The sequence below is a fragment of the Gigantopelta aegis genome, chromosome 2, assembly GCF_016097555.1.
Source record: "Gigantopelta aegis isolate Gae_Host chromosome 2, Gae_host_genome, whole genome shotgun sequence".
Lineage (NCBI taxonomy): Eukaryota > Metazoa > Mollusca > Gastropoda > Neomphalida > Peltospiridae > Gigantopelta > Gigantopelta aegis.
The window spans coordinates 39,034,313-39,057,886 of NC_054700.1; the positions used below are offsets into that span (position 1 = coordinate 39,034,313).

At 38.3% G+C, this 23,574-nt stretch overlaps 1 protein-coding gene across 1 annotated transcript; it reads right to left on the reverse strand.

Moving 5' to 3' along the window:
* Window positions 1-717: 717 nt before the first annotated feature.
* On the reverse strand, window positions 718-22,837 carry LOC121385160 (neuroplastin-like). Its single transcript, XM_041515706.1, has 7 exons — window positions 22,699-22,837; window positions 17,519-17,836; window positions 16,496-16,714; window positions 15,385-15,477; window positions 14,177-14,479; window positions 13,058-13,190; window positions 718-10,105 (listed from the first exon to the last, which is right to left on the reverse strand). The coding sequence occupies exons 1-7, from the start codon at window positions 22,754-22,756 to the stop codon at window positions 10,048-10,050; spliced, it is 1,182 nt and encodes a 393-aa protein (XP_041371640.1). The 5' UTR covers window positions 22,757-22,837; the 3' UTR covers window positions 718-10,047.
* Between the last annotated feature and the right edge of the window lie 737 nt (window positions 22,838-23,574).

The window sequence follows — 23,574 nt, forward strand, 5'->3', positions numbered from 1 at the left end:
TTCAGAGGTAACATTTCCCTATCAGTCATAGGATCTGTTATTGTGTTTCCCCACTATCAGGTCAGCACATACCACAGCTGTGATACACCAGGATCTGTTATAAAGTGTTTTCCCACCATCAGGTCAGCACATAACACAGCTGTGATACCCCAGGATCTGTTATAAAGTGTTTTCCCACCATCAGGTCAGCACATACCACAGCTGTGATGTACCAGGATCTGTTATAAAGTGTGTTCCCACTATCAGGTCAGCACATACCACAGCTGTGATAAGTCTTGGGGCACTAGCTGAAACAGGAAAGAACCCTATTAGGTCCACAGAGGTGGTTCAATCCTAGCATCTGAGCACCTCGATTGATCATTTTACCAACTGAGCTAGAACAATAGAGGGACAGAGAAAATCTGGAGAATCAAGACACGGTCCAGTGGTGGGTTGGAACCAGTATCAAAATGAAGGAAGGAAGGAAATGTTTTATTTAACAATGCACTCAACACATTTTATTTACGGTTATATGGCGGCAGTCATATGGTTAAGGACCACACATATATAGAGAAGAAACCCGCTTTCACCACTTCATGGCCTACTCTTTTCGATTAGCAGCAAGGGATCTTTTATATGCACTATCCCACAGGATAGTACATACCACAGCCTTTGTTACACCAGTTGTGGTGCACTGGCTGGAACGAGTATCAAAATGAATTCATAAAACAATCGATATGTGAATCACCATTTTTATTAAATCAAATGTACATAGTGCACAATACATACAAATAATAATATATGTAAGGAAAGAGGACTTTGTGAAGATGCCCGATCTGTACAGACATGAGAAGACCACCAACTAACTAACTAACTAAATGAGAAACCTGATCACTAGAACATCCTGTAACATGGTCACCACGGCCCAATCTACCGGTAGTGGGCAGGGAGGAGCCAGAGGTTACAAAAACATTAAAACTGCCCCTTTTTAGTGCCATTATTTTTTTAGCTGAAAAAGACTATATAAATCACTGTGTCCCGATTCTTATATAATATACATATTTTTACCAGCTTTCCCTTATTTTAGGGTAGATTCGACACTGTTCACAACATGTATCAATCTTTTTAACTGCATTATTCAATGCTTCTGAGCCCATGCATTTCTGCTCACTACTCTGCCATGCTGAAAACTGAACAGCTTTATACAGTGAAATCTGTTCTAGCGGCCACATGTATTAAGCATCCATCTGCTTTAAGATGCCACATTAAAATATTTTCTCCCAGCTCGTCTAGTATAGTACAAACTGACCTGTATTAAGCAGCCACCTGTCTTAAAAAGCCAGTGTTTGATACTCCTTTTGATGGCTGCTTGACACAGGTTGGACCGTACTTCAGATTTCCATCCATCTGTATAAACTATATGCGTCTGGGTCTGGCAAATAGGGGTGGAATACCTTAGGCGTAACTTTCTACCTGCTGTATAACAGTCAATGCTGCCTATTGCTATGTCTTTTCTGATCCACTGCAAGCAGCAACTGCATCCCAATGGAAGCCCCTTATTTCAATCCATAAAGCAAACCCCTTATTTCAATCCAAATTTAAGTATGTATTTGGCCACCGTCATATTAGTCTTGAAATCTCCCAAAAATAAGGGCTCACCCGTACCTGTGCCAAATTAGCCAATTGCTCATTTTCATACAAAGTGGCTACAACATTTAATAATTGGCTAATAATTTTTTTTTTTTTAATTAGCCCTTCCGATTTATTTTTTAAGAAAATACTTTCCATATGTGAAAATTGGCTGAACCAAAATCTTTTTACGTGTGAGCCCTGTAAAATATTTGAACTAATTTTGCCAACAGCAAGGGTATTGGGTGGTCTCAGGTTACAGCAGGAAATAGTTAAAAGACAGTTTGTATTATAGACAAAAGTAACTATCTAGTAACTATTAAAAAACAAAAACAAACAACTCTAACTAGGATGAGTGGACAGTGTTATATAACATTTCTATAACTAGATTTTAACTAATGTTTTATATTACAACAGTGAAACCTGTCTAAACCGGATCATGGTCAGGGTGTGGGGGGTGGGGCACCTAATATCTGATTTAGACAGAATCTGGTGTTCAGAGGGTCTTGTTTTAGAATTGAGAACATTTGGGATCATGAAATTTGGCTGGTTTAGACCAGTTTCACTGTATATGTATTGGTTTGTCTATACATTACATATTATATAAGATATATGTGCGTTTTGTTACAAAAGCATGGTGACAAGCACTGGGTTAAAAAAGACAGTTGGGAATATGGACAAAACAACTATCCAGTAAATGTTGGGAAGAAAAAAATAAAATAAACGATTTGATTTTACGAAAAATGCATCATCTTGTTTCAACTTTGAACCATCATGGAATCTGTACATAATATATAATTTGAAAATCGACTCAATAACAGCTACTACAAGTACGTACAGCCAGATACAAAGTAAAATCTATTTCACAGAGAGATTATTCTACACCATAGCTGTGACACGGTCACAGAAGAACTCCGAGAGAGAAAGGGTAAAACGTCTAAAATCAGTCCAATAACACAAGTAGATAACTAACGTCAAACAACAACTATCACATAAAAAAACAAGCAGGTAATCAGTTTTCTTATATATATTAAAAAAAAAAAAAAAAAATCGCTGAAAAATACCAGTTTGAAAGCACTTATACACAATAATCATAATATATATATATACAGCAATAAGAGTTAAAAACGACTAACACAAGAAACACCTAACAAAGACATGTGCAAGTCTTCTACAAGGGCAAGTAACTGAAGATGACTTGTACCACCTGAAAGTTGACCCATTGTAACCACACTGAAGACCTGCCTCAGTGCTGTAGTGTCTGTACTGTAGTGGTCAAGTCATCGGACTTTAGGCTGGTAGGTTCATAAGACTTGATTTGTATCTCCATACAGACTTTCATTTCAACTTATTTCTGTGCCTACTTACATCCACACACTCCAGCTATCTGGACTATATGTTGGTGATCAGTGAGAGAAGTCGATGCAGTGGCAATGCATCTATCCATTAAACTGTTAAAGGTATAGGAGTCGGTCCTGGGACACGAACCCAGTACCTACCAGCCTTAAGTCCGATTACTTAACAACTACATCATCAAATCCAGTAGAAGAGACGGACTCCCACCTGGAACATGTTTTAACCACTCGGTAGGAAGATGAAAACGTTACTAAACCGATTTCACTTTAACCAACAATAAACCTTTATCCTGGACAATCAATTTAGTTAGCTGGGGCATGCACATGCAAGTTGCTTGAATCTTCCACAAATAAGTACAATATATATATATATATATATATATTGTTTTAAATATGAAAAATCAGACAACTGCATACTGGACATTCTGAGTGGTAGGGTATCCATACGTCTCTTTGAAACTTAAAATACAGGATGATTTTCTTCACAAAATAATGTGATATATATATGAGAGTAATAAATTCAGGATGCTTCGACTATCTTTGTGAAGAGACACTGAATATGTTAGCTGCCATCACTACAGGTGTATTAAGTGTTTCGTCTTCACCCTTTTCTATCTCGGCAGTTCCAGTAACCAGTTTCTTTTTCTGAATACAGAATTCTAGAAACAAATGCACATTTATTTGTTATTCATTTCTGCTACACACATTTCATGATTTTTTATTTTTTTTAAATGCATTAGGCGACACCGACATGCAAAAAGTTGTTTTTAAAAAGTAACAAAACAATCGATATATACAGTATAGTAAGTTAAAACAGCATGCATCTTTTGTAGGCCATTGTCCACAGTACAGTACATATCATCATCATCTAATCATTACCAGTATTACCAGATTTACTCTCGGTCTGTGCTTATAAATTATTGCAGTAAAAGACAATGAACATTCAAAGAAAATGGCTAGTGTTTCTGAATTTGACTTTTCATCATCTTGCTTTATTATTTCTTGTTACGACACTAAATGTTTTAGACATTGGAGGGCCGTAAGAAAATTAGCAAACATTACAAAGTGAGCAATGGATTGCCCAATTGAAACATAATTTGAATCAGTCTCGACGTAAAAATTAACCTCAATTTAAATAATTTGCTGCAGGGTCTTTTAAACATTCGTTCTTTTTAAAATGAAACATTTATAAGCACAAACCATCATGTTATTTCCTAGGTTTTCAAATTCTTGTTAAAAATCAACTGTTATCTCACAAATGAGTTCACACGTAAAGGATGATTGAATAAAATGAAATGATCACACACAACATCGGTGGAAAAGCCATTTTGTTACTCTGTTCACCAAACCAGATAGTATCAATACACTGGCCCAGTGGTGAATACCAGACACACCAACATCAGTTAATGAGCAACAGACTGCTGATACCAAAGACCAATGAGTGACCACCAGTAAACCATCATGGGCTGGATAGCCATAATTAGGAAGTCACGATTGTTCATCAGGTTATCTGAGAATGGATTTTAAACGTGTAACAAATGATGGTGCATCAAGGATGAAACCAATGATGGTCCACCAATAACCCACTAGCAGCATGCTACCGGAGTACACTCTTTCTGGGAGTACACACATTTGGTTTAGTTTCTGGCCAAACCGGCCCAAGAAATAACAGAACAATATCTACCCACTAGTGACTACCCATCAGTAAGCCTACGTGAGAATTTAGATGCCTGGTCAAAATGATGGTGGGACACTGATGAAGCAAACAATTGTCCACCACGGGCCTTTAGGCAGCATGCTATCCAAGAACGGATTTAAAAAGCACATGCTAGAATAACTCAAGACTGGCTATGAAATACTGAGGGGGGAAAAAACATTCCAAAAAACCCCCAAACTGGTTGGTCAAGACTGAAATTTGGAGGGTTGAGGTGTGTGGGGGAGAAAGAAGAACCTTGTTTAAATTAGCTGAAACATTTTTAAGAGGATAAATGCTTCCTCTGAAAGCCAATAATCAACCACAGTATCATTATTTAAACAATAGTTTTATTATACATTGGTATCATCAACTTGAACCACAGTGAATGTGAAAGTTAAGAATTAACCACAGTTGCTCATGCAACCAATACACTGGTATCAACCATTTGAACTACCATGGATGTGAAAGCAAATAATCAACCACAGTATGTCATGCAACCAATACACTGGTATCAACCATTTGTACCATGGATATGAAAGCTAAGAATCAACCCCAGTTGCTCATGCAACCAATACACTGGTATCAACCATTTGTAGCATCATGGATGTGAAAGCCCAGAATCAACCACAGTATGTCATTAAAACATTACACTGGTATCAACAATTTGAACCAGCATGGACGCGAGAGCCAAGAGTTTACCACATTATCTCATTCAACCAATACACTGGTATCAACAACTTGTACCAATGCTCTTTTGAATGCCAAGAATTAAATATTTATTCCATTCAACCAATACACTTGTATCAACAACTTGTGCCGATGCTCTACTGAATGCCAAGAATTAAACACAGTATCCCATTCAACCAATACACTGGTATCAAGACCTTCCACCACTGCTGATCAACATCTGAAGGTGAATCTCACTCACCCACAACCCACTATGCCAGACAAACCTGGATCAACTATGTGAACTCCTAAGACTGCCATAAGAAAGCAGGAATAATTTATTTAACAAATGTACTATTTACAGCATCCCCAGTATTGTTTACTTTAGGAGTGTATTTATTATCAAAAAATAAACAATGATATGTTTCACTCTCTGCATAATAAATCTATGATGGTGGACAAATATCTTCTAAAGACTTCAAAACATTCTCTTTAAAAAAAAAAAAAACAACCCCTATATGCCCTTTTGTTCTCCAAATTCCTTATTTTCTGTTAAAAATTTTTTTTGGGTAATTACCAATGTAATAATATTGCCATCCATTCACTGGGTTAATGCACATTTTAAATAGAAGGGCTGGCTCTGGCACTCGCGAAATTCAACAATTGTGAATTTTAGGAACAACTGATGAATTTTATTTCAATTTGGCAAACTCATTTCATGTAATAATTGGCATTTTGTTGAATAATAACTATGGTTCTGCTTCTTTTTTTCTTTCTTTTTTAAAAAGATAATTAGGCAAAATGTAGCTCACCCAGAGCTAGTTCTGAATTTGTAAAATACAATTTCTTAAATGTACTGGTACTGTCAATCTTTAAATAACATTAGCTATTCATTTTATTACCATACATAGAATAAACTTAGAATGAAACAATACTTCTGTGTAATCTAAAAGCAAAAAGCAAAAAAAAAGAAAAAGAATCGGAAGTGAAAAACCCCCCAATGTATAATAATAATCTAAAACAGAAACCACATTGCATACATGTACATTAATCATGAAATACATCAATTGTAATGCCTACACAAAATATATTTACTTGTCAACATTTTTTTCCCTCATTTCAATAAAATATTTAATTAGGAAACAAAATGCAATTCACACAATGTATTATATTCCTGATCAACATTACAACTATAAAGAACAAACATGAGACCCAAAAGAAAAAGAAAAAGAAAAAAAAGAAGAAGTGAAAACCATTTAAGATGTAGACAATATGAAATACTGTAATAACTGTATCAAAAGTACCGATTACTTGTCCCTAAGCAGACTAAGATATTCAGCGTAAATAAGCTACACTCGCACACGAATCACTATCAACTGACCTATATGTAAAAATGGCTTATAACTGTTTCAGAAAAGATTACATGGGGTGGATCTGGGAGGAGGGATTTTCTTTTAATACCCACCACCAGCAGAACTAACCAAACATAGAACCCATAAAATAGGTCTGAATGTTCACTGCACAATATTATTATTAGTAATAATGAGTCCATCCCCATGTAATCTTTTCTTGAATACATAAAATAAGGAATCAACAAAACCATATCTGAATACCATATATACAACACATATCTTATTTATTAGCACAGAAAAATAAAAATTAAATAATAATCAGTTTCAAATGTTATGCTCTCGAGTATTGCAACATATAGAAGTGAAACTAAAGCTACAAACTGGTGTTTAGAATTATACTTTTCTTAATGATGGAAAATGCTTATTTCGGCATTGCACAATACACGAAACCAAACTAATAATAAACAAATCATTTGTCACTTTTTTAAATGGTTATTTATCTCATCTTAGGTTACTCTATACAAACATTAACGATTGAAAACGCCTCAATCCAAACAGTTATAGTTGCTTGCTGCAGCAACCGTAATGATACCTCCAAATTAGCATGCATGTGTGTGTGGACTATGGTTAAGTGGGTTATGAGGTAGAATTTAGGTTATTGTGCTGGAACATTAACACAAAGCAGTACCATTCTACTCCACACACAACGGATGACAACAAGATGCTCAAAGCAAATTTATGTATGATGCATTTCGAAATAAAATAAAATAAATTTTTTGGTACTTACGGTTTGTTTATTATTCCAGCTAAGGTGCTTTTCAGTCAAAAAAATCCCACAAACCCAGTCACATTGTAAACTTGTCCCTCCAATTTGTATTTATATTTGTTTTAAGTATATTTGTATAAATAAAATTACAAGTAAATTCATGTGCAACTAGCCAATTTTATGAATGTACTAGAAAAATATTCTTATCCTGTTAAAAGATGCAAATCTGGTTTCAGTTGCCCCAAGGTATCATTATTCAAACGTAAGGGCTATGTCTACCAATCGAAACAATGCAAGCAAGTATCTTATAGATGTAACTAAATTCAGACTATTGTTTTTGAGGGGTGAATGCCTCTAACTTCGATTTGATGGGTGCAATAGTATACCAGGGGCCAAATTTACAAGGTCTGTTTAGGTGTTACACGCATATAACTACATACATTTACTATGCTTAAAAACCTGCGTTTAAGAAAAACAGGATTTGTGAATTCGTCCCCAAGTATTTGGAAGAGTGTGACTTATCTTCTTGTCATTTGAAACAGTGTGATCTATCATGCTCTTAGGTTTTTCAAAAACAAAGTCTGTATATTATACACAAGTTTTAACACCATCAGCTAACACAATATCTGGTTAACTGCATACCAAGGTAACTAAACACAACACATACAGTGCTCTTAACTACGTAACATTATACACTATACCAAACGGAGTGCATGAATATTATAAAAACTGAGGTCATAGCTAAATTACAAACTGCAAACCTCAGGATTTAACATAACAAAGAATTCATGACCAATTAGGGCCAAACCATCTGAAATAGGCTACAATTTATAATTTAATTATTACACAGTATTTTTATTAATTACAACTGATGAAAACATTACAGTACAGAGCTGTGCAATCTCTAAAATGCATTAATTGAGCGTATTTTATGAATCTAACCTAATCCTCTTAACGCTTGCTTGCATACACTGAAGGTTCAAAGCATAGCTCTCCGTGACAAAAAAACTCCGACCTCATCAGAGACTTCCGTCTTAGGGAGATAATCTTGTGCTTAAACAGCGACACACTGAACAAAAGGGAGAGAATTCTGGTTAAATGTTAAAATGGGTATCACATTTGAAAACGGGGGAAATCAGCATCACAGATGAATCATGCATGCACACACCTGTACATAATGATCTCTCACACATTCACAACAACTTGTCTCTCAGTCTCCATCAGCAACACTCCATGTGTATCATAAAAATAAAATGAATAACAGCGTCCCCATTAATTCTGCTCTGCTCTGAAAATCCAACTACATATACAAGTACTTGTAGATATCAAGTAAACAACACAGAATACACGACAGCCTAAAGAAACAAGTGAATATTTGACACATTTGTGAAGTTTGAACTTGCACTTTGCCTAATGTGTAAAGGGATATGTTAAATGTGTCTTAATGACTATAAGATGATCAACAGGGTTTCATACAGAGGGGGGGTGGGGGGTGGGGGTTTACCCCCCTCATGATTTTTACATGGGGGGGGATATCCCACTCATCAATATGTAGAGCAGTGGGGGTTTTTAAGGTAATTTTTAGCTCTTAGCATAACATTTCTAACAAAATGCTAGGTAGAGAGAATATGTTAATTGTCTAGCTGTTTTGCCCTAAGACCCCCAGCTCGCGACGCGCAGTCAGGGGCTTCGCCCCCCTCCGCCGGTCGATCTCCCCATCATTTTTTGGGGGGAAACCCTGATTTTTTTCTGCCGGAAACCCTGATCAAGTTCTTGAAGAATGACAAACACAAAATCTTGGTTGCCAGGAAGGTCTATTCCTTTGATTCCACCAGCAGGCACGTGTGCAGGGGGAGGGTTTTGGGGGTCGAACCCCCTCCTTGCTCAAGCAAAAAAAAATTCCCCAATATATTTTCAGGGAGGAGCATGACTCGACCCCTTTCTCTTGTCAGTCTAGACCCCTCTGCTTAAAAGTCCTGCACACACACCCGACCAGCATTAATCAATGGTGTGAATGTTGTAAGTTTACATGCTAAACAATGACCTGTTCAGAGAAAAGGCTTCCTGTTTTTCGTCTAAACAAACAAAACTGAAATATTACAAAAAATCCCAAAACTACAACCAAGAAAGTGTTCCTCCATCTTTAAAATTCGGTCAATCACACCATTTATTTCAAAAAAAAATCCTCAACGTGATCATATTTTTTGTCATAATGTATTTTCTAAAAATATTATCAACAAATCAAATGGGAATTAAAATAAGTCTTGGTAACGAGTGCAATATTCATTTGGATCATCCATCTATTCCACAAATAACACACACAAAAAAACTGTTTAAAAATATTTTCCACATATACATCAGAGATGTACTTAACAAAAGGTTTTACAGTGAGGAAAAAAACTCAAACAAGTCTGTATGAAACAGGAAACAGGGGAGATCATTCATACACTGATCCATTACCGATTACAGGGAAGATAATTTATAGACCAGTCAGAAAACTGGATTCATTGGGAGATAATTGATCGACTGGTCCACACCTGGAATACAGTGAGGAGGGAGCAGTGAAGTCAAGTCTGGCAGTAGAGTGTTGGGTGGGGTCACCTATCAAGCACGCACGTTACGCTGTCTTACTTCCTTCCCTTTAGTGTCCGACGCATTCGTACTGCAATTAAAAAAAGCCAGCCATTAAAACAAAATACAACAGTGATATAAAAATGTAGAAAACTTGGATCATTTTCTTTTTTCGGAATACTTAGCCTGACCTTAAACCAATGGTAATTTCTCTTATGTTAATAGACTTTTCCGAACATCCCAACAACCAATGGGAAGTTAAAAGAAAACACAAAGTTCTACATCATTATTTTATTCTGCCCTGCGCGGAAGATTTGGCAAAGTCAGACTACAATGAAATGACTACAATGTGCAATGATTGTTGGATGTTGGAAGAAAATGTTTGTTAAGTTTATTATCATCTGTATGAGTTGTATATGAAAACAAAATCTATAAAGTGTAAAACTTGTTTTAAATTTTTTTAATGTTTTTAATTCATGAGTTTGTAATGGGATTACCATATTATAAATATATACAAGACACCTTCCTAAGGATAGTATCATTTAAAAAAAGGTAAATAAACCATCACTCTTATTCCAAATTTTCTGCCTCACACCCTTTGTCAAGGAAAGAGTAATGGGTTTGAAATTAACCATTGCAGTTCATGTGCTTTGTCAAATTATAAACAGCAGTTCTCTTACTATCATTTATCTGAAAACTGTAAAGAAAACATCCAAGATTTTAGGGGACATAAGTTTACCCTCCGTACCCCCTGGCAGAAACCCTGATTGCTTAAGAAAGGTAGGAAATGTTTTATTTAACGATGTACTCAACACATTTTATTTACAGTTATATGGCATAGGACATATGGTTAAGGACCACAGACATGAGAGAGAAAACTCGCTGTCGCCACTTCATGGGCTACTCTTTTCGATTAGCAGCATGGGATCTTTTATATGCACCATCCCACAGACAGGATAGTACATACCACGACCTTTGTTAAACCAGTTGTGGAGCACTGGCTGGAACGAGAAATAGCCCAATGGGCCCACAGACAGGAATCAATCCTAGGTCGATTGCGCATCAGGCAAGCGCTGTCCCACTGAACTATGTCCCGCCCCCTGACTGCGTAAGGTGAAGATTAAAGATTAGTACCCGGTTGCCTGGCAGGCAGCGTCACCCTGATTGCGTACGGTGAAGATTAAAGATTAGTACCCGGTTGCCTGGCAGGCAGCGTCACCCTGATTGCGTACGGTGAAGATTAAAGATTAGTACCTGGTTGCCTGGCAGGCAGCGTCTCCCTGATTGCGTAAGGTGAAGATTAAAGATTAGTACCTGGTTGCCTGGCAGGCAGCGTCACCATGATTGCGTAAGGTGAAGATTAAAGATTAGTACCCGGTTGCCTGGCAGGCAGCATCACCATGATTGCGCAAGGTGAAGATTAAAGATTAGTACCCGGTTGCCTGGCAGGCAGCATCACCATGATTGCGTAAGGTGAAGATTAAAGATTAGTACCAGGTTGCCTGGCAGGCAGCATCACCATGATTGCGTAAGGTGAAGATTAAAGATTAGTACCAGGTTGCCTGGCAGGCAGCATCACCCTGATTGCGTACGGTGAAGATTAAAGATTAGTACCCGGTTGCCTGGCAGGCAGCGTCACCGTGATACCGTACGGTGAAGATTAAAGATTAGTACCCGGTTGCCTGGCAAGCAGCGTCACCATGATTGTGTAAGGTGAAGATTAAAGATTAGTACCCGGTTGCCTGGCAGGTAGCGTCACTCTGATTGTGTAAGGTGAAGATTAAAGATTAGTACCCGGTTGCCTGGCAGGCAGCGTCACCCTGATTGCGTAAGGTGAAGATTAAAGATTAGTACCTGGTTGCCTGGCAGGCAGCATCACCATGACTGCGTAAGGTGAAGATTAAAGATTAAAGATTAGTACCTGGTTGCCTGGCAGGCAGCGTCACCCTGACTGCGTACGGTGAAGATTAAAGATTAGTACCCGGTTGCCTGGCAGGCAGCGTCATCCTGATTGCGTAAGGTGAAGATTAAAGATTAGTACCCGGTTGCCTGGCAGGCAGCGTCACTGTGATTGCATAAGGTGAAGATTAAAGATTAGTACCTGGTTGCCTAGCAGGCGCATCACCCCGATTGCGTAAGGTGAAGATTAAAGATTAGTACCTGGTTGCCTGGCAGGCAGCATCACCCTGATTGCGTAAGGTGAAGATTAAAGATTAGTACCTGGTTGCCTGGCAGGCAGCATCACCCTGATTGCGTATTAGTACCTGGTTGCCTGGCAGGCAGCATCACCCTGATTGTGTAAGGTGAAGATTAAAGATTAGTACCTGGTTGCCTGGCAGGCAGCGTCATCCTGATTGCTTACGGTGAAGATTAAAGATTAGTACCCAGTTGCCTGGCAGGCAGCATCACCCTGATTGTGTAAGGTGAAGATTAAAGATTAGTACCTGGTTGCCTGGCAGGCAGCGTCACCCTGATTGCTTAAGGTGAAGATTAAAGATTAGTACCCGGTTGCCTGGCAGGCAGCGTCACTGTGATTGCGTACGGTGAAGATTAAAGATTAGTACCTGGTTGCCTGGCAGGCACCGTCACCCTGATTGCGTAAGGTGAAGATTAAAGATTAGTACCTGGTTGCCTGGCAGGCAGTCACCCGTCACCCTGGCAGGATCATCCTGCGTAAGGTGAAGATTAAAGATTAGTACCTGGTTGCCTGGCAGGCAGCATCACCCTGATTGCGTATTAGTACCTGGTTGCCTGGCAGGCAGCATCACCCTGATTGTGTAAGGTGAAGATTAAAGATTAGTACCTGGTTGCCTGGCAGGCAGCGTCATCCTGATTGCTTAAGGTGAAGATTAAAGATTAGTACCCAGTTGCCTGGCAGGCAGCGTCACTGTGATTGCGTACGGTGAAGATTAAAGATTAGTACCTGGTTGCCTGGCAGGCACCGTCACCCTGATTGCGTAAGGTGAAGATTAAAGATTAGTACCTGGTTGCCTGGCAGGCAGTGTCACCCTGATTGCGTAAGGTGAAGATTAAAGATTAGTACCTGGTTGCCTGGCAGGCAGCATCATCATCTTGCTGGGCCTTGGTGTGTCTCTTCTCGTAGATGAAGATGATGATACACAGGATGACCACCTCCGCCACTATGGCCAGGAACGGCCACACTGCCGCTAGTTTGTCTGAAAAACAAAACAAAACAACAATAGACCTGTACCTTTAGACATTTAGACTTTATGTACTGGCCGACCCGTCTTCCCAGGATGGTGTTTTCAGACTTGAACGATTGGCTAATGCACAGCAATATATGGCAGCATATTACAGTTTGTTAACACACTGATTTATTAAACATTCACTACTGGATGTCAAACATTTGGTAATTTTGACATATAGTCAGAGAAAACCTGCTACCTTTTTTCCATTAGTAGCAAGGGATCTTTTTTATACACCAACCCACAGACAGGATGGCACATATCATGGCAGTATTTCTGCCAGAAAGAAATGTTTGGGTATGGCGCTATGGAGTTGAATGCAACCAGTCAACAGAGGGTATAGGGGGCCTCCACTACAAAGAAAATGGTTTAAGTTTAGGGTTAGGATTAAGAAAATCATATAGTAATGATAAAAGTAATTACTTTTGTCAAAAGGTTAACTTAAAAACAAAATTGGCAAAATATTTGGGAATGGCACCATACCTGTTTTACCCTCTGACAAAACCCTGCACGGTCTTTAGTATACCAGTCGTGGTGCACTGGCTTGAAAGAGAGATAACCCAATGTGCCCACAGACAGGGATCGATCCCATACCGAACGCGCACCAAGCAAGCGCTTTACCCCTGGGCTACGTCCCGCCCACATGTTACAGTTGTGCATGATTAATAATAAACTGCATTACAGCAACAAACAACCTCTCAATTACCTTTGACTCCGACATGGATGGTACTGTTGGCAGACGCGTTGAACATCTGGGTGAAAGCCCATACATTACAATGGTGCATGATTAATAATAAACTGCATTACAGCAACAAACAACCTCTCAATTACCTTTGACTCCGACATGGATGGTACTGTTGGCTGACGCGTTGAACATCTGGGTGAAAGCCCACACATTACAATGGTGCATGATTAATAATAAACTGCATTACAGCAACAAACAACCTCTCAATTACCTTTGACTCTGACATGGATGGTACTGTTGGCGGACGCGTTGAACATCTGGGTGAAAGCAAAACAGGCGTACACCCCCTTGTCCTCGAACCTGACCTTGTTGATGTAGAGAGTTCCATTCTTCAGCCCGGTCTCCTTGTTGTCCTGGATCACGATGTTTGTCTGGTTCAGGCTCGAGATGGGCACACCGTCCTTCTGCCACTGTATTGTTGGGGTGGGGTGACCAACCACAGTGCAGTGCAGTGTCAACGGATCTTCCTCGATCAAATTCTTTGACTTGTCGAACCGGTTCACAAATGGGGCAGCTAAACATGCAGAATAAATCATGTATATCATTGATCATTCAGAGTTCTAAAACATTTATTATTTATTAGGTGCACATGAAATAATCCTTACCATGATGGTAGAACTGCCCCATAAAGTTAGTGGTTAGTTAAAAAATACACCCTGTAAGCTGGTAATTTATGGGTGCATTTCCAATAATTTGCGTCTTAAAAGGCTAGATTTGATTTACATTAATTAATGATAGTGAAAACTGAAATATAAATAATTCATATTGACAATAATTATTAATTATTGATCAGAAAAAATTGATAAAAAACCTTGAATATCATTTATTTTTTTATATCTGTGAAAATAAATGTATTACTTATTGCTTTAGTAAAGTTACTAAATACTATTGGGATAACAATTATCAAAATAATACATTTTAAAACAAAGTGTTAAAGTGTTACAACCATTTCATCCAGTGTTAAGCAATTCACAACTTTTATAATTATATCATATTAAATGCCATATATTATTAAGTTAAACACTGATACCTGTGTGTGCTTTTATGAAAATTTCATGTCTCTGTTACATTTACACATTGAACAGATATTAATTGTATTGTTATATATATTATTACCAGTATGGTGATGATTACGTTTTAACAATAAAGTTATGTTAATGTCTGAGGAGAGTATACACTCTCACAAAATATTTTCAGCCTTTTTTTTCAGCTCCTTAAGATTTTACAAACGACACGTCAATGAAACTATTAAAATCTAATTAATCTGTTATACCAGTGTCTGTGTGTGTGCGTGCGTGTGCATGTCTGTCTGTGTGTGTATGTGCGTCTGCCTGTGTGTGCGTCTGTGTATGTGCCAAATTATATGCTCCTGATGCAGTCAGTCTTGAAGAACTGACAGACGATTTTAAAGAGACTCACCATAGAAAGGGACAGTAACTGAACGGGTCTGCTGGGCATCAGGGGTAGTGCCAAAGGTAAAGGCACATGTGTATTCCCCTGAATCTGTCCTTACTGAAAAACACAACAGTCCGGTGTTTATTTTAACACTTCAAAACACTGAGTATTATGACACTTTAGTGTCAAACAGAAATGGTACATATTCCAATACACACATGCAGGTCGCCATATGATATATTAATTCATGATACTTAATGTAACATGCATCCAGTGATAAATAAACTGTTTCCTTCAAAATGTTTTCACTAGATACAATTTTTTTTATGAGACTAGTGAACTTCTCAGGTTAGTCTGTAACCAAACGAAAATGAGGTTAGATACCACGAGAAGTTCACAAGTTTCGTAAAAATGTTATCCGGCTGGAAAAAAAAAAGTGGTATTTTATTTATTACCCATCATCAAATAATGTACAATCTCACTGTTACTTCCAACATAACTCAACGAGACATTCAAATGCACTGAGGACATGTCCCGTGGTTGCCCTGTTTATTTGCTGTTGTGTCCAGCAAATTGGGACGTTGTCGACGGCAAGTAAAATGCTAGGATGCCCTAATTGGTTTTAGATCAGTCCTTCCCATAGGGTGAAATAATTTTCGTCTTGAGAAAACTTAATAATAAGTAAGCTACATTTGTCCCCGTTTTGAAGGGAAAACATTTCCTAGGTGCTCCTCCAACTAGCCGTATTCCCTAATTATTGTTATTAAACCAAATACAACACATGCTAAGCAACCGCCCTCCCAATTAAAAATCAAGCATCTAATCGTTACAGCTCTGGGCCCATATTTTCAAAGCTATCTTACTGCTATGAAATTGTAAGACCATCGTAAGCTATAACGTCACTATAGTGTGTGCTGTAGGCTATGATTCCAATTCCAATATTTATTTACATGCTCATATACCACTAGAGTTTCGAGCATGTCTGTCCTGGGTCCGGTCTCTGGATAGCCAATGGCCCGACCCGGGACTTAGGCTATGATGTCACTATGGCATGTGCTGTGGTGACATCACAACCTATGATGGTTTTACAATTTTGTAGCGCTTAGAGATGTTTGAAAATCTCTAGCCTGCTTACTTGGTTTCTGAATCTCCAACGTATAGTTGTGCTTGCGTATAACCACCCGGTCCTTGAGTCCGTCGATCTGACCGACGGGCTTGATGCCGTTCTTGTGGTAGCGCTGCCAGTCAAGGGAGAACTTGATGTCCTCCAGCTTCCTGCCTTCCTTCACGGACGGCGTGCACTGCAGGCTGCCAGTTGGGTCCCGCTTTATGTAGATGTACTTGTGGGTCGTCACTACACAAGAGAAAGGAATGTCTGTTTAACAACAACCTCAACACATTCTCAAACTATGTTTATTTGCAGACCTCGTTGTAAAAACAACTGATGGGAGTGATTAATTCTTCCCTTAATTTTCTTTATGGAAAGACATTATAAAGGTATTACAATAAATGTACTTGCTAAGGAGAGCTAAAACGTATTCTCCTGGATTTAGTCTCAGAGTAGCTTGAGTCAACTCCAGCCCCTCCCCTTATTGATATGTTGTAGGGGAGGGCTAGAGGGGACTCTGTAATACTGTGGCAATCATCAACATCCAAATAATTGCCAGCTACTGTGTCTAAAATACCATTTTTTTCCTAAATTTGATGCCACAGAGCTATAGATTGATTATTCTCAAGTCCAGTTATGAAATTAAACTATCATGTTGCTAACCAGTACCAACTTTACATGAAGAAACCGAACGCCTCTATGCAAAACGAATCTGCGCTGTACTTTCCTGTGGTGACATAAAGCAAAGCGTGTGCCCACATGACCAGGGCTACTTCTGGCACTCGGCAAATTCGCCAATTGCGCATTTTAGAAATAATTGGTGAATTTAATTTTGCGAATAAATTTCATATAATAGATATTATTTTATTACAAAATAACTGGGGTTTTGCCATTTTTGAAGTTTAAAATGTTGATTTGGCGAAGTTTTCTGATCACCCAGAGTTATCCCTGCATGACACATTGGTACTGTCTACAAGGGACTAATAATGGGCCCCATCAGTAGTCGATAACTTCCAAACACCTAAATTCTACACTATAATTAAGCCTCACCATTAATAATCTCCACAAAAATGGACTTGGTGGCGACACCGTGTCTGGAACAGAAATATTGTCCTCCGTCGGCAAACGACGTCACCTCTTTCTGGCAGAACGTCACCTCCACGGACTGAGAGGGGTTATCATCGCTCGTCTTCGCCGTCGTGAACACCTTGAAATCAAGGTCCTCCGACAGGACCACATTGTCCTTCTTCCACACGACGGACTTGTTGTCTCGGGTCGTGTAGTGATACTCACAGCTCAAGTTGAGCTTCGCTGGAGCAATCAGGTACAATGTTTGATATGGAGGTCTAATGGTAAGGCTTGGTTGTCCTGCAAAAAAATTAAAATAATAAAATAAAAAGTGGAAGTATTAGACAATAATGTTTTTTTAGTGTGTCTACTTTTAAATGAATGTTATGTTTTTGTAAAGAAAGTTTTTACAAAAACTAGAAAGTATTAGACAAAATGTTTTAAGTGAACATTTATGTTTTCTCTTTAGTGGCACATACCTGTACTACTACCAGGTAAAGGTTTTTGCTGTAAACTCAGAAGAATTAGGTCAACTTTGTGTCCGTGTCTGTGAGTGTGTATATAAAAAATTAAAGAATTGGACAAAATGTTTTAAAGTGGTACATACATATAGTAATCTGTATGTGATTTTGTTTATTAAACCCTCAGCACTTCAACTCTCTGCAATATTAGCTCAACCTTGTAAACATTATTTTTCCAGGGTTTATACCTTTTAAACCACTGCAGTATTACTACTATTAGGTCAATCCTGTAAACATTATTTTCCCAATTACTACTATTAGGTCAATCCTGTAAACATTATTTTCCCAGGGTTTATACCTTTTAAACCACTGCAGTATTACTACTAGTAGGTGAATCCTGTAAACATTATTTTCCCAGAGTTTATACCTTTTAAACCACTGCAGTATTACTACTAGTAGGTCAATCCTGTAAACATTATTTTCCCAATTACTACTATTAGGTCAATCCTGTAAACATTATTTTCCCACAGTTTATACCTTTTAAACCACTGCAGTATTACTACTAGTAGGTCAATCCTGTAAACATTATTTTCCCAGAGTTTATACCTTTTAAACCACTGCAGTATTACTACTAGTAGGTCAATCTTGTAAACATTATTTTCCCAATTACTACTATTAGGTCAATCCTGTAAACATTATTTTCCCAATTACTACTATTAGGTCAATCCTGTAAACATTATTTTCCCACAGTTTATACCTTTTAAACCACTGCAGTATTACTACTAGTAGGTCAATCCTGTAAACATTATTTTCCCAATTACTACTATTAGGTCAATCCTGTAAACATTATTTTCCCAGAGTTTATACCTTTTAAACCACTGCAGTATTACTACTAGTAGGTCAATCCTGTAAACATTATTTTCCCAATTACTACTATTAGGTCAATCCTGTAAACATTATTTTCCCAGAGTTTATACCTTTTAAACCACTGCAGTATTACTACTAGTAGGTCAATCTTGTAAACATTATTTTCCCAATTACTACTATTAGGTCAATCCTGTAAACATTATTTTCCCAATTACTACTATTAGGTCAATCCTGTAAACATTATTTTCCCACAGTTTATACCTTTTAAACCACTGCAGTATTACTACTAGTAGGTCAATCCTGTAAACATTATTTTCCCAATTACTACTATTAGGTCAATCCTGTAAACATTATTTTCCCCCAGTTTATACCTTTTAAACCACTGCAGTATTACTACTAGTAGGTCAATCTTGTAAACATTATTTTCCAAGGGTTTATACATTTTAAACCACTGCAGTTTTACTACTATTAGGTCAATCTTGTAGACATATAATATAGCAACCAAATTCCAAGACTGTTCATGAAATTTTAAAGTAAAATAGCTGCATTAACCTTTTTAGGGAATGTAAAGGATTTTTTCTATGATCCTCAACATTATCTAACACAATCACAAAGCTTTAACACAAATTGCTACTATCTTCTTACTGTTATGGCTAAAACATTTTAAAATTGCCATACATGTAGGTGGCAAATCGTTAAGTTCAAGCCCTGCTTTTAATGTGGTTTATAATGCAATGCAATAAATCTAAAAGCACAGGCAGCAACATTCAAGTACCGTGTACATGTTTAACATTTGTTTTGTTCTGTTGAAACACATTGATTAATCAATCATCGGCTATTGGTTGTCAAACATTTGGTAATTCTGACATGTAGTTACGTGATCATGTAGTCATCAGAGGAAACCCGCTACCAGAGCTGGGCGGTATACCGTATATACCGTTCGGTATCGGTATTATGTCAATACCGATTTACCGTACCGAGCAAATTTCAAAATACCGAAATTTCGGTATTGAAAAATATTTCCCGGCATTTAGTAAAGCACTAATATATATAATATATCTGACGAACGCAAAATGGGTTGGTATAAATCAGACGAGAGCCCTGTATTTGGAATTTAATTGTATTTATTTGAAATTAGCGGGTGAGCCTTATTTTAGGCATGCATGTATATAAAGCCGTGTATGCCGAAAATACCGCTCGATTGTGTCAATACCGAATACCGTACCGAAACCGAGGTAAATCACCCCAAAATACCGATATCGATACCGAGCCTCAAATTTCAATACCGCCCAGCTCTACCCGCTACATTTTTCCTACTGCAGCAAGGGATCTTTTATACGTACGTTCCCAAAGACAGGAAAGCACATACCATGGCCTTTGACCAGTTGTGGTGCACTGGTTGGAATGAGAAAAAACCCAATCATTTGAATATATCCACTGAGGTGGTTCGAAGCACTTCAAGCGAGCACTCACCCGACTGAGCTAGATCAAAACAAGCAAACCATGTTCAAACATGTCAGTAAATGTAGGTCAAAACAACAAGCTGAACTGAACCGTTACATGTATTGCAGTTGGATTTCCTAACCATAGAATAACCGGTGTTACAACTCTAGTTCATTATCTAGTCAACCAATTCATAAATATAAATGATTGATCTTTACTTGTAATGGTACAGAGACCAGTTAAGAAGGCAGGGCCTGGTAACATAAAGCACTTACGTCAGACATACGCCACACATTATGTATGGTATATGTCTGACGTAAGTGCTACGAGTGCTTTGTGTTACTGGGCCCTGCAATTCACGCTTCGATTACCAAACCAAATGTCTATTATAATTTATATTGCATCTCTCGAAATTTGCGACAGCAATCAGCAGTGCTGTGTACAAAAAGCTGTCACATAATTGATCTGTGAAGGCATAAAAATACAGAACTTCACATATGTTGTTTTTGCTTTCTATTTATTGCACAAGTATATATACCACGAGACCGCACAGGGGTCGAGTGGTATGTTCTTGCGAAAACAATGTGTGTGAAGTTCTATATTTATTACATACCTTCTTTTATAAAAACGTGTTTTTAATTTAAAATCCTAACTACATGGTCTTAAATCTATTAATCAATCCTCATTTAATGGTTTTACTTAACGTTAAGAATCATACTCTGCGGAACTCTTGTGTAATGTTTCAAATACGATGAGCCTGTTGTGTGTATCAGACATGCAAATGCATACCGGTATGGGACACAACAAAGGCTGTTAAAAATACAGTTCAATTGTGTTTGTCTGCCCCGGATTGGGCCCCTGGCTTCCAGAGGTCGAACCCGGGGTGGACATGCTCGAAACCTTAGTGGTATAGGAGCATGTTAAAAACGTAATGATAACGATCAATTGTGTTTCAACTGATGTGTGAAAAAAGTGTAAATTCTGTTTGAAATAGCTGTGCTGAGTGCAGTAAAATATAGTAGGATGTGTGGAAAAAGAAAGAAGAGGGGCACAAAAAATGGGAGGAGGGGCGGTATCAATGCAATGGGATGCGGTGAACTCGTATGGAAACTAACTCGTATGAATGGAAAACTTGTATGGAAAACGAACTCGCAAGGAAAAAATAATGGTGAACTCGTATGGGGATGTATGGATATGCAGATATACTTTGAAATTTCTCTTAAATGTGTATTTTGACACTTGTTTTATATACATGCTTCTTATTTATGTCCCCATCAGTCAACTATTTGCGTGTCAACCGCAGCTTGTGTGTCAACGGTAATCACCTATAATCAAAACATGCATGTCATTAGACTTATTTCCTGCGACAGAAACCGTAAACAAAGCATGCATGCTTTGCGTTTCTCACTAACCCAAACTTAAAAACCATTAGCCACGGACGTTGGGCTAGCGGATTTGTCGAACTCTGCATAAAAACTACACACAAGTTGCTATACAGTATTGGATATATCAGTTTGTAATTTCCATACGAGTTCACTGCCTTTTCCCCCATATGAGTTTGTCTTCCATACGAGTTCACTTGTGGATTTCCATAAGAGTTCACTGCATTTTCCCCCATACAAGTAAGTTTTCCATACGAGTTCACCGCAAGCCCAATGCAATAACGCCCTGCTTAATGGAAAGAAAGAAATGTTTTATTTAACGACGCACTCAACACATTATATTTATGGTTATATGGCATCGGACAACACAGATATTGAGAAAGGAAACCTGCTGTTGCCACTTCATGGGTTGCTCTTTTCAATTAGCAGCAAGGGATCTTTTATATGCACCATCCAACAGACAGGATAGCACATACCACGGCCTTTGCTATACCAGTTGTGGAGCACTGGCTGGAACGAGAAATAGCCCAATGGGCCCACCGACAGGAATCAATCCCAGATCCACCGTGCATCAAGCCCTCGCAAAAAATCAACATTTTGTTCCTTGGGTTGAAAATGCCATATCAATACATCACAAAGAAAACAGATTATATTAATATCCAGCCATCTGTGGCTCTATAGTAACACACTACTGATAATAATTAATAGTGAATAAGTGTTCTTTATGGGGGGGGGGGGGGGGGGGGGGATACACACCAGTAACTCCCTTCCCTGTATCAAGGTACCATTTTCTCCCTAGAGGCCTCAATATATAATCCAAATGTAACACAGTAGCAATGGGGGGAGGGGCGTATTTATTTATAATATCTGTAACAATGAATAAAACGGTCGAGATGTCAACAGCACGTAAGTATTAAGTAAGTTGTGATCAGCTGATTATGACGACCTTGGCATAGGGCCATTGTCAACTAAACAACAGTATAGTAGCGACTCTGCTTTGTATACCTACCATAAACACCGCATGCTAAGGATATAAGCAAGCATATATTCAGTATATGTGTTCCCATCTTCCTATGTTAATTCTGGGTTAAAATACCCCAAATATTCAGCAGCTAACCAAACAGAAATGTATTTTCTACAAACATGGATGTCGGAATGAGCCGTGCGCATGCGCCACAAATAGAACTATGATCTGTATCAAATAAGTTTTCGTGTACTCATCAAACCCCGTAGTAACGGTGTATATGGCTTGGCAGGAATGAATTAGGGCCTACGCGACCTTTTTCACAAGGGATGGTTAATGTACCGTAACATTTTTGTTAATATCTTAAACTATAATAATAATCTGCCATATATTTTATACTGAAAAAGTAAGATGTAACATGATACTAGATGCGAGGTTTAGTAACTCAGTGTTAAAAAGTAGGCTAAGTGAATATCCGAGCATGACATGCTTCCGAGTGCGTTAGTCTTATGCTCTTTTCAGCACAAGGGGGCGGGACGTAGCCCAGTGGTAAAGCGCTCGCTCGATGCGCGGTCGGTCTGGGGTCGATCCCCGTCGGTGGCCCATTGGGCTATTTCTCGTTCCAGTCAGTGCACCACGACTGGTATATCAAAGGCCGTGGCATGTATTATACTGTCTATGGGATGGTGCATATAAAACATCCCTTGCTGCTAATCGAAAAGAGTAGCCCATGAAGTGGCGACAGCGGGTTTCCTCTCTCAATATGTGTGGTCCTTAACCATATGTCTGACGCCATATAACCGTAAATAAAATGTGTTGAGTGCGTCGTTAAATAAAACATTTTTTTTTCTTTTTTTTTCAGCACAAACATTTAAAGCGTACGGGCACAAACATAGGGAGGGGGTGGGGTGTGGGCAGGCT

Excerpts from the sequence above, each read along its gene's own strand:
- LOC121385160 (XM_041515706.1), bottom strand. The coding sequence starts at position 22,756 with ATGGGAACACATATACTGAATATATGCTTGCTTATATCCTTAGCATGC. Across the intron at positions 16,715-17,518 it reads TTTTGTGGAGATTATTAATG|TGACGACCCACAAGTACATC; the intron begins GTGAGGCTTAAT and ends TCTCTTGTGTAG. Across the intron at positions 15,478-16,495 it reads GTTGGAGATTCAGAAACCAA|TAAGGACAGATTCAGGGGAA; the intron begins GTAAGCAGGCTA and ends TGTGTTTTTCAG.